This window comes from Dasypus novemcinctus, chromosome 2, assembly GCF_030445035.2.
Source record: "Dasypus novemcinctus isolate mDasNov1 chromosome 2, mDasNov1.1.hap2, whole genome shotgun sequence".
NCBI lineage: Eukaryota > Metazoa > Chordata > Mammalia > Cingulata > Dasypodidae > Dasypus > Dasypus novemcinctus.
Window position 1 is genome coordinate 130,017,332 of NC_080674.1, and position 14,579 is coordinate 130,031,910.

A 14,579-nucleotide genomic window follows, 5' to 3' on the forward strand; every position below is an offset into this window, starting at 1 on the left:
TGAAGATGATCTCTTCTACTTTTGCCCCAAAGATTTATACATATCTTGGTAGTTTAACAATAGGACATATCTCAGAGGAACAGCAAAAATCTTTTTATAGCTATGGAATAAAGAATAGTATTCAAGTTTAAATTGATTATGTCTATGGATCTTAGGGAAGGTCTAGTATCATAGATGGACCCAAGGATAAGGATGAAACTAGAGGGACTATTTGTATGCAATTGATGAATACCATCAGAAAAAGCTGTCTGGGTAGGTTATATCAGTTTTACCGTAATTACTGAAATAAGTCACATGCATATAACTATTCACTATTTAACACACTTGTATAGTCCATACATATAATTTTTCTTTATTCTTAATAAAGAAACTATAGATAGCAAACCTGAGACATACTCTTTGTACTTCTAATTCATTCCTATTGCTAAATCAATGGTTTCTGATTTTTATTTATTTCAAGGGTACAGATTACTCTGTGATTCTGAAGAAAAAATGAACCCAATTCCCAGAAAAATGTTCATAACCAAAATTTTGATATAATTTTAGGGGTTTCAAAGGGTTCACGTTTAAGAGCCCTAATCATATATATGAGAGTTCTGAAAGCCTCTGCACTTATATTTTATGTAGGTTTTCTTGGTCCATACACAGGCCAACTTATAGGTACCTGAAGAGAAAATTTGGCTCAAGACTCAGAGTCAACTGAAAGGTCAGTGAAGACTGAAAGTACAGACTAGTATTCACTGGTTCTCGATTTTCATGTTCTAGTTGAGATATCCATTATTCTAGTTCTCTACTTTGTCTCTAATCCCTTATTCCTCAAGTCCAATCCATCACAAAGAACTTCCTTAAAATACTGCTCAGCTTTGTTCCTTTATATTCCTACTACCAGTTACTTAGCTCAGGTTCTTCCCATCTCTCATCTCAAGTATAAGAGATTCTCTTTTGTCTCCCCAGCCTCATACCCTATAGACCATTATTAGATGAATTTACTCTCTACTCAAAAATATACAGAAGCTACTATTTGTGTAAAGCATTAAGACTAAAACTCACTGCCTCGGTTTCAAAGCACTTAGAAATATTATTCCTATCCTGGCTGTTCAACTTATTTTCTTAGTATTCCTCGACAGGAAACCCTCTAGTTTAACCAAGTTTGTGTCTCTTATGCCTCCTCCTTGCCCAACTTACTTCCTGAACCTGTCAATTTCTTTTACTTCTCTTGTTACCAAAATTTTAACGTCAGCTCAAATTCTGCCTTTATATATTCTGAACACTACCAAATGGTTTCTCTTTTCTGGATTGCAAAGAGTTTTGCTCACATTCCTTGGTACTTGATTATATATAGTGATTTACTCTTCTGAGTTTTCTCCTCATTTACATTGCAAGCTCTTTGAAAGTGAGGTCCCAAAAGGATAATGTAATTTTTCTTTCACTCTTCTTTTCCTTCATCTTTCACATTGCCTTTAGACAGGGATAAGTACAAAGTAGATATTGAAAATACTCTTAAATACATAAATTTTAGTTTGACTAAAATTTTCTACGAACTTTCATTATATCTTCTCTTTCAACCTCTATATGCCCTACTAAATTATAATGCTTTCCATATTTCTTTAAAGTCCCAATTATTTTCAAGCCATCTAAAAGACATTTTCTAGCTAAAAGGTAATTGTAAACTATTACTCACAACTGAATTTGGTAAAATTCTATCTTAAAGTTAACTTATTTTTAAACCATGTCAATGAAAATGGGAATATATTTGTCTTGTATTGCAGAAAATTAGTAATAAGAAAAGAAATAAGCTCTCAATCAGATATAACCAGAAATTATAGACTAAATCTGAAGCTTTTTCATCACTTCTATCTTCCTTTTTGTGCTTCTATCTTTTTTAGTACTTAGGAAATAAGATTCTGCCCTCTTCTGGCTCAAAAAAAGATTTTTTAAAACTTCAGCAGCACTGAAAAGCCTTGTTTTACTAGAGACTTAAATCTTGCTGGATAAATTCATTAGGCCTAATACAGAGACAGTTTGATTATGCTTTTCTCTCTCTCTTACAAATACATGGCACTGTTTATACTATTAATATGTTTAATAATTTTTATTCTTTTGGTAAAAGTGAAGGTGGAAGAGGGAATTTTAAAAATCATTTAAAATTTATTTCAATGGTGGATATTAATCAACCAGTCTATATTCAGAGAAGATGATTCCTTCTGTTATAATTTTGATAGGTGGTCTCTGAATTTCCCCAAAGTAAAACGGAAATACTCTTTGATACACATATTTAACAGATATTGTGAGAACACCTGTTATTGTACTCTGTTATTAGATTTGGTCTAATGAGTGCTTCCAGGTAGGTACTACAGAATTCATATTTATAAAAAGAGAAATGCTTTTAATATTCAGTTTTATTAAAGGAGGAATGGGAAATGTCCAGCTGGATTCAAGCTCACAGGCACTCGAGAAAATGGCCAAGAATGAAGAAACGAAAACTTGTCCAAATACGTAAGAAAAGGATCAAGACGACTTTGTAATTAATGGACTTGAGGGAAAGGAGAGGAAACAAATATAGCCTGGGGAGTTGACAGGCTGCAAAAACATATTCGGAAACCCTAGACGAGAAACAGGTTTCAGGGAAAATGACTGAGTTTGGTTTTGGACATTCTGGGATGTATCTAAGATTGAAGTTTGACCACTGATAATGGAAAAACTGATATGCCAAGAAGGATATAGGGAGGCAACCCAGCAATATGGAACAGCAGGGAACTCACATCTTCCCTGGAGTAGGAAGACAACAAAAGGAGACAGTGTTACCAGGAACCCAGAAACTGGAGTTGTCCTAGTGAATTAGAACCATGGTAGGGACTGCCTGAAGGAAAATGGAAAGAATTATTATCTTATGGGAGATGGACCCATAAAAAGATTTAACTGCTGCCAGAGACACTAAGGGAAGGGGGGAGAGAGAGAGAGAGAGTGAACTGTCTTGGATTTTCCCCAAGTCACGCCAACCAATCTTCTGCTAGTGCCCCCTAGTGGTTGAATCTACCTAGAAGACAAAGGACAAAAATGCCTTCATATAAACAGTGGGGAAAGATAAGGAATGGCTGGCAAAATAAATCCTTAAACTTCTAAAGATAATTTTCTTGTGCATGCTATATCTTTTTAATAATGCCTTTAAAACAATAATTTTTAAGTGATAAATGATATTTTAAATCTGTGATTTAAGTGAATGTTCTTGCCTGGGACATTGACTCTACAGTGTAGTGATAATGTAGAGAGAGTAGTCACAGTGGTTCAAAACTGAGAGTTCAAAAAGTGTAACACTAGAATCAGGAGATACAGAATCCAGTGGCTTTGCAGCAAGTGTCCAACAGTGATGGCGTCAGCAGTAGCATCCTAAGTAGACCATTTTGTGACAGGATATTGGCTATGTCTTTCTTCCTCTGATTTCTGCCTATATGCTAAAACTTGTTTTCAGCATTTTTTAAAGTTTTATGAATTTCTTTTCATAAAAAGATTCTACTCCTAGAATCAGTTTCTGTTGTTTGCAACCACCAACACTAATCAGCCAAGAAATCCAATGGCATGTGCTTTTAATTTCTGATGTGTTCTTCTTTGATATTAGAATGCTATAGTGAAACATTATTACATTCTATACACATGCAGTTATTGATTTTATAAATTGCTCATTGGAAATAGTTAAGCTGCCATAAATTGACATGGGTACCTTTTCCAAAGTGAGAAGACTTATTTCAGACTGCAAACGGATTTCTGGTTTGTTGTTTTGTTGATCCTTGAAATGCTGGAACTCTTTTTCCAAAATCTTATACTTATTTTCAGCATCTTTAAGCTGTACTTAAAAAAGAGTATTTATAGTCATTTAAAAACAGTAATATACAAGTATAATGCTACAGAATTCCATTCAATTGAGTTATCTTTTTCTTATTCTAAAGAATGCTCATAAAAATTGGAAAATTCATAAGTATAAGGAAAAAAAGATTTCAAGTAATCCTACAAATTTAATAAATCATTTGCTTTACAATATACAACTTTTTAAGTATATGAAAATTTTTATAAAACCAGTATAATGAGAAAGTTAGAAAATTTAGAAATACAGAAACTTTCTTTACACTTTCCATAAGATGTCACATTGAAGACTGACAATTATAGATACACCAGACTTTTATCCATGAAAATCAACTTAATTTTAATGTAGCATTTATTATTGTTCTTCTAATTTGATACTAGATGAATTTCATAAATTCAAATACAATTACAACTTACAGTAATTTTAAAGATTATTTGGTCCAATCCCTTCATATTTATAGGTAAGAAAACAGACAAAGAGCTAAATAATTCAGGCAGTGCCAAAAAACTAATGAACTGATTCATATGAAAGGCATGAATAAAATGCAGGTCTTCTCATCCCCTACAATAATACTCTAATGAAAGCATGTATACTTCCTAAATTAAAAAAAAAAGGGTGATGGTGGTAGAGAGGGATAGATGGTTTTGACTAAACACTATAATTTCCTTTAGAACAGTTTCAAGTTACAAAAAAAGAAAAAATGAAGTTACAAAGATATTCTTTTTGAATATGGGAATTTAAAAATCATGTGCAAATTAGCACTGTTAAAGATGCTTTCCAAAATCATATTCCCATATCACCATCCATCATTAGATAAATGAATGATCACTTTCCTAAGATGTACAACTAAATTTGAAATACTCAGAAAATTTATAGCAAAAATGGAACTTAAATCATCAATAAAAAAGGAATTCTTCTTTTATGCCAATACCATCAATTTTAGTTGGGATTTATATAGCATCTTTAGGTACTGAGGTGTTCCACACATGAAAGTTTTCCATATAACTGGAGTTTACAACTTTCAACATCCAACTTTTAAAGTTGAATAGAAACCTTCCTAAAATATCTTACTTTCCAATTTTAAAGAAAATGTAATAAACTTCTAATTATATTTAGTACTTTCTTCACCACTCGAGGGCATTTCATAAACAATTATTTACCAGTTTATAAAGCAGTAAGCTACTAAGGCATGCTGGGTTCTTTTTCCTTAGTTAAGTGGCCCATAAACTACAGTGATTGAGTTATGGTATTCAGTGTAGTCCTTAACTTTTGACTAAAAAGAAAATCCACCTTAAAGCAAATTTGAGTTTCAGTGCAATAATTATGATTTCAGTGCAAATTACTATGAATTTTATTACTTTATAATCAACTATGTCTATCATTTCTAGGACATAAATTCTAAGTGTAAAAAAGATGACAGGTATTTTATCTGACCTGCTGCTGCAGTCGGTGCTTATCCTCTTCAAGTGGCTTGACCTTTAACCTTTCTAGTTCTACTTGGTGAAGGCAGTCTTCCTTGGCTCTACGGATAACATCCTGAAGTTCTTGCAGATTCCGTTCACGTTCTGACTGCAGTTCCTTTTTCTCTCGTTGAAGCTTAAAACAAGTGCATTGTTAAGAGGCTGGGCTATTACAAGGTACATTATACTGTTCTATTATCCTTAGATACAGCCAAATATTACAAATTTATTTTCAGATCCTTTTCAGTTAGAGAGTTAATGTTTAATTTTACTGCAATTATAAATTTTAAATCATTTTAATACACAAAGTACAAAAATCCATAAACGACTTGCATAAATTCAGTTGAAAAGACCCCAACCACTTAAAACCCCAACTGAATAAAGTTCATTTTATTATGTAAGTACATATGCCCAAGTTTCTTTCCTTCTTTTAGAAACCTCTTATTCTAGGGAAGCAGATTTGGCCCAACGGATAGGGCCTCCGCCTACCACATGGGCGGTCCAAGGTTCAAACCCAGGGCCTCCGCCTACCACATGGGCGGTCCAAGGTTCAAACCCAGGGCCTCCTTGACCCGTGTGATGAGTTGGCCCACGCATGATGCTGATGCGTGCAAGGAGTGCCATGCCACGCAGGGGTGTCCCCCATGTAGGGGAGCCTCATGGGTGCAAGGAGTGTGCCCCATAAGGAGAGTTGCCCAGTGCAAAAACAGTGCAGCCTGCCCAGGAATGGAGCCACACACACAGAGAACTGACGCAGCAAGATGATATAACAAAACGAGACACAGATTCCAGCTGCCGCTGACAAGAATACAAGTGGACACAGGAGAACACACAGCAAATGGACACAGAGAGCACACAACTGGGGGCGGGAGGGGGGTGGGGAAGGGGAGAGAAATAAATAAAAAAGAAATCTAAAAAAAAAGAAACCCCTTCTTGTCTACCTAACATTCTCTAACTAAACACATAAGATAACAGTCTTACTATTACTATTAGGAACAAAATTATTTCTATATATATTTAAATTTAAACATCAAAACCAACTTAGAAATCCCAGAAAATATATGAAAATAAGGTTAGGATGATTTACTGAGAAAATTTTAAAAAATACATTCTGGGTGAGAAGGGGCATATAAATTTATGGTGGAAGAAATTCTAATTAATTTGAAATAATTTTTACAGAATTTTAAAAAAGCAGTTAGGAAAAAATTTAGTCTAGATCTAATAAGAATATTAACTAGGAACAGCACCAAGATACTTTCTCACCTTTTCTTGGGATCTACTTTTTAACGGGCAAGAAAGAGGGAGACTCCCTTCTCCCTAAAAACAAAATCAGGACTTTGGGCCCGTGAGCCTACGCTCCTTTTTCTCTTTGTCTAGGCAGTATAGCCACCCACCTTCCCACACAATGAGAAAATTACCAAAAACCTCCATGATTGTAAAGAGGTCAACCTAGGTCAGCTGAAAGAGAGTTAGCTATTTCAAATAAATACTTCTTTCCTATTCCTTACATTCTTAAGATTAAAAAATATGCTATACCCAATTTTAACAGTTTTCTCCACATTGTCTGAGAAACAATTTCCATGAAATATATAAGTATAGAGGAAAAAGAAATAAAATGGTATGAACTTAAAATATTGAATCTTTAGAAAATAAATATATATGTGAATGAAGTACCTCAGATTCCACACTGGCAAGCTGCTGTTCTCGCTTCTCCAAGTCAATTAGAGTTTTTTGAAGTTTTCCTTCTAATATAGTATATTCAGCCACCTAAAATATAGTATAAGTTATCATCTCTTTCCCTCAAACACAAAGCAGATACAAATTAAAAAAATATATTACTTCACTGAAACAGAGGATGTGAGAACAAAGCTATAAACTACATCTACCTTTTCAAAGTGAAATACTTTCTATTGTACTCTAAGGAAGCCCATCCACCTTCTGCCTAGATATCTCTAGTGATAGTTTCCTGAGGAAGCCCATTCTCCTAGAGGGTAGTCAGGCTTTTAGTAAAACCTGTGTCTTAAGATCTGCCTTATTCAATGTTCCAATATCTCTGAATCCCTTAGTTTAGTCACCTAACTGATTCTCTCTCTCTCCCTGGAACTAATCAGTCCTCTTACTGGTTCAGATACGACCCTCTACTGATTTCTTCTTTAGCCAGAGTCCTTGCTTGAGGCCTTAGCCTAGTATCCCATTTCCTACAGGCTTAGAATCCTCCTCAGCTCTATCTTTAATATAAGTCCTTTTCAGGGCATGAGACCTAGCTGTTCAGCCTATTCCATGACTCTTGATTTTCTTTGAACTGGGATTTATCAGACTTTTACTAGGACTCTGAATCAATTTTTCCACCCTCCTCACTAAATAATCTCTAGGTCCCAGGACCTATCCTGTTCTTCTCTTTCCTACTGCCAATAAGGAGCCAGTTTTTCCTTAGAAGCCCACCCTTTGATCTTAGTTCCGTAACTTGGACAGAGGAAAAAAAAAAATCTATCTTCATATATTTGAGTCTGGTCATAGCCATCACATATCCTCCTCACTTTTTTTTCCTCCTTGACAGGTTCCTTTAACTATTATTCATGTACTATGATTCTCACATCCTCCAATATCTCGGATTTCATCTAGAGTCTAGATTCTAGATTAAGTCCTTTAAAAATATGGTATCCAGATGTGATCTCACTACTTCAGGTACCAAAGAACATATACTACCAAGGAATAGAACACCACATGTCTGTTAACCTAGCGTAAAATTGTAGTGTTATTTGAGTATCCTAGTCCTACTGTTTTGTTAATATCAATGAAAATCCTAAAGGGTTTTGTTTTTGTTTTCAAACCTGGAATGATTACGCCCATTGTGTACTTGTCCAATTGTTTTAGTTTGACTGCAGAATTTGACACTTAACCTTGTTAAACTTCATTTTATTAATTTAGGACCAGCACACTCACCAATCAAGATCAGTTTGCATATTATGTTAACTCTACAACTTAGTGCTGGTTAACCTGAAAATTTGCTAAGCATGCCTCCCATCCTTATCTAAATCACTAATAAAATTGTGTCAAAATCTGAATGCCACACTCAAAAAGCCATTTAGAAAGAGGCAGGTGACCAGGATGATAAGAAGTATTCAAAACACATATTATTCTGGCATTTCACACATCTGTGCACCACAGAGTTCTGTGTTAGGTATCTTCTCCCAAGCTACATGACCTCTTTGGACAATTTCATCTACCCACTGTCACATGAACTAAGAGCTTCCAAATTCCAAATTTAGTTTAACATCAAACTTCCCTCCAGAGTTTCAGACCCATATACTCAAATACCTGTTGAACATGTATAGAGAATAATGAGAAGGACAGAAGGACACCTCAAACTGAAAAAAGCAAAAAAACCCTGAAAGCATAATCTTTTGTTTCAACAAACATTCACTGTTTACCTAGTATATACTGTATACCTAGCATACGAAGATGTGTGAAATCTATATTTTGAGGGAAGACAAACGACAGACTATAAACAAATAAGCAAGTGAATATTTAATAAAATGATAGGTAAATGTTATGAACAAAATAAAACAGAGTGAGGGGACAGTTAGTGTCTGGGGGCAGGAGAGAGCTTTATTTGGATATGATGGTCAGAGAAAGCCTCACTGAGATTATTCTGAGCAAGGAACTGAGAGTAGCTCTGGAAAAAGAACATTCCCTAAATGCTGAGGAGGGAGGTGGCTTAACATCGTTGAGAAACAAGGAGGTCAGTAAGTTTGAAACAGACTGAGTAAAAAGAAGAGAGACTGAAGATGACGTCCGAAAGCTAGTTGGGGATGATCATATAAGGCCTCAAAGGTATTGATAAGAACATTGGGTGTTATTCTAAGTGAGATGAGTAATATGATGGGTTTTGAACAGGAAAGTATATAACCTGACTCATTTTATTTATTTATATTTTTAGTAATTGGTATTTATTAGGTTCATTTTTCAGTAAAGGAATATTTTTAAAAACCTAATGTATATTTTAATATTCTTTTTTTTTTAAAGATTTATTTATTTATTTTTCTCCCCCCCCCCACCCCGGTTGTCTGTTCTCTGTGTCTATTTACTGTGTCTTCTTTGTCCACTTCTGTTGTTGTCAGCCGCACGAGAATATGTGTTTCTTTTTTTGTTGCGTCGTCTTATTGTGTCAGCTCTCAGTGTGGGCAGCGCCATTCTTAGGCGGGCTGCACTTTCTTTCACGCTGGGCGGTTCTCCTTACGGGGCACACTCCTTGTGCACGGGGCTCCCCTACATGGGGACATGCCTGCGTGGCACGGCACTCCTTGCGCACATCAGCACTGCACATGGGCCAGCTCCACATGGGTCAAGGAGGCCCGGGGTTTGAACTGTGGACCTCCCATGTGGTAGACGGATGCCCTAACCACTGGGCCAGGTCCGCCGCCTAATATTCATTATGAAATGCAAGTGTAATTCTAAATTTCCTAAAGGACACATACTTATTTTAAAATATTAATATGAAATGGGAAATTGGGCAGGATAGAAAAGTGGGGTAAAAGTAAGATATATAATCATATGTAAAATTAAGATACGTAAGATATGTCGTAAAGGAGAAAGACCTCAGCATCACACAAATTTCTACTGTTACAAAACTGGAAGTTACTATCAACCACGGTTCTCAGTTGTCACCCTCCTTAGACTTACAAGACACAGGAAAAGGCTTATTCTAAACTCAAAGAGTCCAGTTCTTGGTTGTAAAGAGCTTGCCACTTTTATCTGCCTCTCTAGTCATTGAGTGATTTTTATTTTATCTTTGCATCCATGCTCCTAAACTATTAGTCAGCTTTTAATAACTTAAACCTTTTAGTTCTAATAATGTTAATTCTTATAATAATGAAGCAGAGACACAATCTTTAGCCTGGCACTCAAATATCAATTTTCTTTTTATCCACGATCATCTCCCATGATGATGAACTGTAAAATCCCAGTTATATTGCAACATTCCCTGTTTCCTGCCACTGTTTCCTCCATTAGAAAACACCACCTTTTTCACCTCCCCTCTGGATGATGGTGATATTATACATCCCTGAGGCTCAGGCTTCCCGTCTACCCCCTCTATCCATACTTGGGTGTGATGAGCACTTCCCATGAAATCCTGCAGCCTTTATACCTTTTTACTCTTGGTTTCAGTCCTGATTAAAACTATATATGGCCAGGTTCAATCCCCAGGATCTCCTAAACTAAAAAAACAAGAAGAAAAGCAAATGTAGCTCAAGTGGTTAAGCACCTGCTTCCCACATACAAGGTCCTGGGTTCAATCTCTCCCCTAGTACCACGAATAAAATAAAATAAAACATGGGAAGTGGACTTGGTCCAACGGATAAGGTGTCCACCTACCACATGGGAGGTCCACGGTTCAAACCCTGGGCCTCCTTGACCCATGTGGAACTGGCCCACACGCAGTGCTGATGCGCTCAAGGAGTGCCATGCCAAGCAGGGGTGTCCTCCGCGTAAGGAAGCCCCATGTGCAAGGAGTGTGCCCCGTAAGGAGAGCCGCCCAACGCGAAAGAAAGTACAGCCTGCCCAAGAATGGCGCCACACACACGGAGACCTGACACAGTGACATGACACAACAAAAAGAAACACAGATTCCTGGTGCCACTAATAAGGAAAGAAGCGGTCACAAAGGAACACACAGCAAATGGACACAAAGAGCAGGCAACTGGGGGGCGGAGAGGAAGGGGAGAGAAATAAATAAAAAAATAAACCTTAAAAAAAAATAGTAAATAAATAAATAAAACAAGAATAAAGGAAAAAAACTATATATTTTTACATTTCTATAATTTCCCTTACTATGTTGCAGATATCTTGAAGGCAGGGACAAAGCTTTATTAATGCTGTAAATGACTGCCATGGTTAATCTGACTTATTTTAAAGTCTCACTCTTTTATGAATGTAACAAGCTACAGGGGAAAGGAATAAGGAAGGGCTAACAAGTTAAGAAGTAACTACAGTAGTCCAGAAGAAAGATCACAATGACTTAAACTAGGGAAGTCATGATGGAAGTGGTGGAAAATGGTTAGTTTTCAGGATATATTCTGAATGGGGGGCCAAAAGGATTGGTTAAAAATTAGAAGTGGAATGAAAGAGTCAAGGATGAATTGGCTTGTAGCCTGAACAACTGAGTAAAAGGTAGGACCATTTATTAATAAGAGAATCAGTAAGAGCAAGTTTACAGAGAATGGAGATAAAGAGTTTGTTTTTAGACATGTTAAGCTAGAGACAGTATAGAACAGGAAGCTGAATAGCCCAGAGTATAGTCCAGAGAAGGGGTCAGGAACAGAGGAGACAAACATAAAATTATTTGTATAATATGTATAATTTCATGTACATCATGCCAAGAGAGTGAATGAGATCACCTAAGGAGTGAAGGTAGAGAGAGAGGAACGGATTCGAGGACTGGGCCCTAGTGCAAGCCAATAGCAGTTGTAATGAAGAGGAGGATCAAGCATGAAAATTGGACAGGAGAGTCCAGTGAAGACAGTAGAATACCAGGAGCATATAGTAAAGGAAGTCCAGTAAACAAAATATTTTAGAAAGGGAGAGCTCAAACTGCATAAGGATGAGGGAGGGTTACTGCATCTCCTATATTTTCACAAGAATCACTGTTCTAAAATGAAAATGTGATTACCTTATTCTCTATATAAAAATCTTAAAAACAAAACAAAACATAGTTTATCAAAGTTTGACCTTTCTGAAACACGGTTCATTATTTGAAACACAGAACACAGAAAATGATTTAAATGATTATTTTTTCCATCCTTTTCCAAAATGGTACATAATTTGTATCATTCCAAATGAAGAGGAGGTTGTTACTTCAGTACAATGGACGCCTCAGGGCATTAGGGCTTCTTAATTCTCTTAGGAAAACCTGGTTGAGAAAGTTTACAGGGTCAAGTCTAAACTCAAAATGGAATACAAGGTCATTTACATTCGGGCTCATCAACCTCTTCTACCTTATTTCTTGAAGCATACCTTTCCTCCTCTCTTCTCACACTGACCTACATGTAATTTTCTTAAAGCACCCTATATTAAACTACTCTGCCTTTGTTCAAGAGGCTTTCTCTGTTTCGAATGCCCTTGAGTCTACTGGCAATATCTACTCATCTTCATCAAAGTGAAAGCATGATCTTCTCTATGAAATACTTCTTCATGCCCCGTTAAGCAAAAATGTTTTCCTTTTTGTGCCTACATGATAGCAATCTTTAGCAATCTGATGGGCAGTCATATGGAAGAGAGTAAATATTATCGCAGCTTCTCCAGACAGTACCAGAGTCAAAATGTTCGAATCAAACACTTGTTTAAGATAAATCCATTAGTTAACAATTACTGGATTTAGCATGATCATATTGGGTTTAGCATAATCATGTGTACATCCAGGTCATTATAAAAAGCAAATTAGAGACAGCCGTTATAGCTCAGTGGTTAACTGCCAGCTTCCACATACAAGGCCCCAGGTTCAAAACTCAGCCCCCAGCTGCACTGCCCCCCCAAAAATTCAGAAAAACAGGAAGGGAAAAAACTGATTTCTAAAGTAAAGGCTTGGTATAACTGCAAATATTTTACTTCACCCCAAATACCCCAAATGAATATAATTCATATATAATTCAGGAGGATAAATTATTTTAACAATAAAAAAAATCTCCAGAGAAACAGTCTGTTCTTTTTGGAGTAACAGACTAATCCCTCCAAAATGGTCTCAAAAGAAGACCAAAATAGAACAATTGCTTGAGCCAAATCAACTACAATAATATATATCTTTAGGTGCAGATTGTATAAGTTATTCAATACTCTTGCAGAACATAAATACATTATATTTGAGTTCTGACTTGATGTAAATTGTCTGCTATAGACTAGTTCACCATTTCACCTGGAACTGATGAACTATTAACTATTCTTTGAAGAGGCAGGACATAAGCTCCTCTTTATAAGTGAGTGAGCTTTAATTTATTATTAGCTCATTATTTTGTGCAGAGCAACAAAATAAGATGATTAAATAATTTTCCACAACATTAAACAGACTTCAGGTAAATTTTCAAAGTATTAAAGAAGTTAAACACTGTTTTAAAAAACCTCAACATGAATAAAATAAAAATAAATTAACAGAAAAGGCTCAAAAATTATGGGCAAAAAAATATGATAATTCTAAGAACACTTAGTTTTAAAATATTTCATCATATTGAGAAAAAATGTTTTTCTCCCCACTGACTTTGGATTTTACAGAAGCTTATAAAAGTTTTAAAGAATAATTACATATGCTAGCATACTCTAGTTTCATAACATTCTTTTAAGATAGGATACATAAATTTAAATGAGAAAGTATTTAGTTTCAGAATGAACTTCAAGTAAAAGAAAATGGCAAACTCAAATCTTCTGTTTCACCATGACTAATTCAAATAAACAGCTTAGACAATTATTAGGCAGGCATCCTATTCAGTTTTCTGACCATTGTTGTTACCAAAGCAGGAATTCATTAATTCAAGTTGAAACAGGGGAGGAAGTAATATACATGGAAACCAACTAAATGTTTTCAGTTGAAAATACCATCTACCAAAATAACAATCAGCCAAAATTTACTTGGTAAGTTTTTTCACCCCATTACATTAAATCTGAGTTTGTGTGTATGAAAGTTCAAGCAATTGTTGCACAAGGCGGATGACACAGTTCTAATAATTTCAGCTTTTCAAAAATTTTCAGGATTGAAATTTTGCAAACCTCAACACTTAATAACCCTCTATCAGAATGAAAAAGTGATTTAAGGATAAACTCGTCTTAAAGGCTAAATGAAACATTCAAGAATTAAAATATTTTCCGGCTCCCTCAGATTCAATTAATATGTAAGATATTTGAGAACTACAAAACATTACTTAATATAAAAGTCACTTCTAAGTATAGCAAAATTATCATAATGCTTAAATTTGTGAAGGCTCCTACTTATAATTTAGGTTATTATCTGAACATTTCTTAAGAATTGAGACTTTAAGGCAGCACTGTTATCTTTTTCTTTCTTTTAAATTTCTTTAAGCTCACCATCAAATTTAAATAATGGAGAATTAAAGTAGACAAAGCTGAAATGGCTAATTTAAAGTCAAAGGCCTGGGGTCTTCTGCTTCCACCACTGAATGATTAAATGCATTTGTGCCATAAACAGTAACTAGACAACATATATGAAACAATTGTTATCAGACACTTGACAATACTATGACAGCTGAGAGACAGGA

At 35.4% G+C, this 14,579-nt stretch overlaps 1 protein-coding gene across 1 annotated transcript in view; it reads right to left on the reverse strand.

Moving 5' to 3' along the window:
- CEP120 (centrosomal protein 120) overlaps positions 1–14,579 on the reverse strand; it is an 84,282-nt gene that overhangs the window by 28,125 nt on the left and 41,578 nt on the right. The window contains exons 16-18 of the mRNA XM_012524554.4: positions 6,994–7,086; positions 5,294–5,455; positions 3,719–3,841 (exon numbers count right to left, since the gene is read on the reverse strand). Of these exons, the coding sequence (XP_012380008.1) occupies positions 3,719–3,841; positions 5,294–5,455; positions 6,994–7,086 (378 nt within the window). The remainder of the gene's footprint in view (positions 1–3,718; positions 3,842–5,293; positions 5,456–6,993; positions 7,087–14,579) is intronic.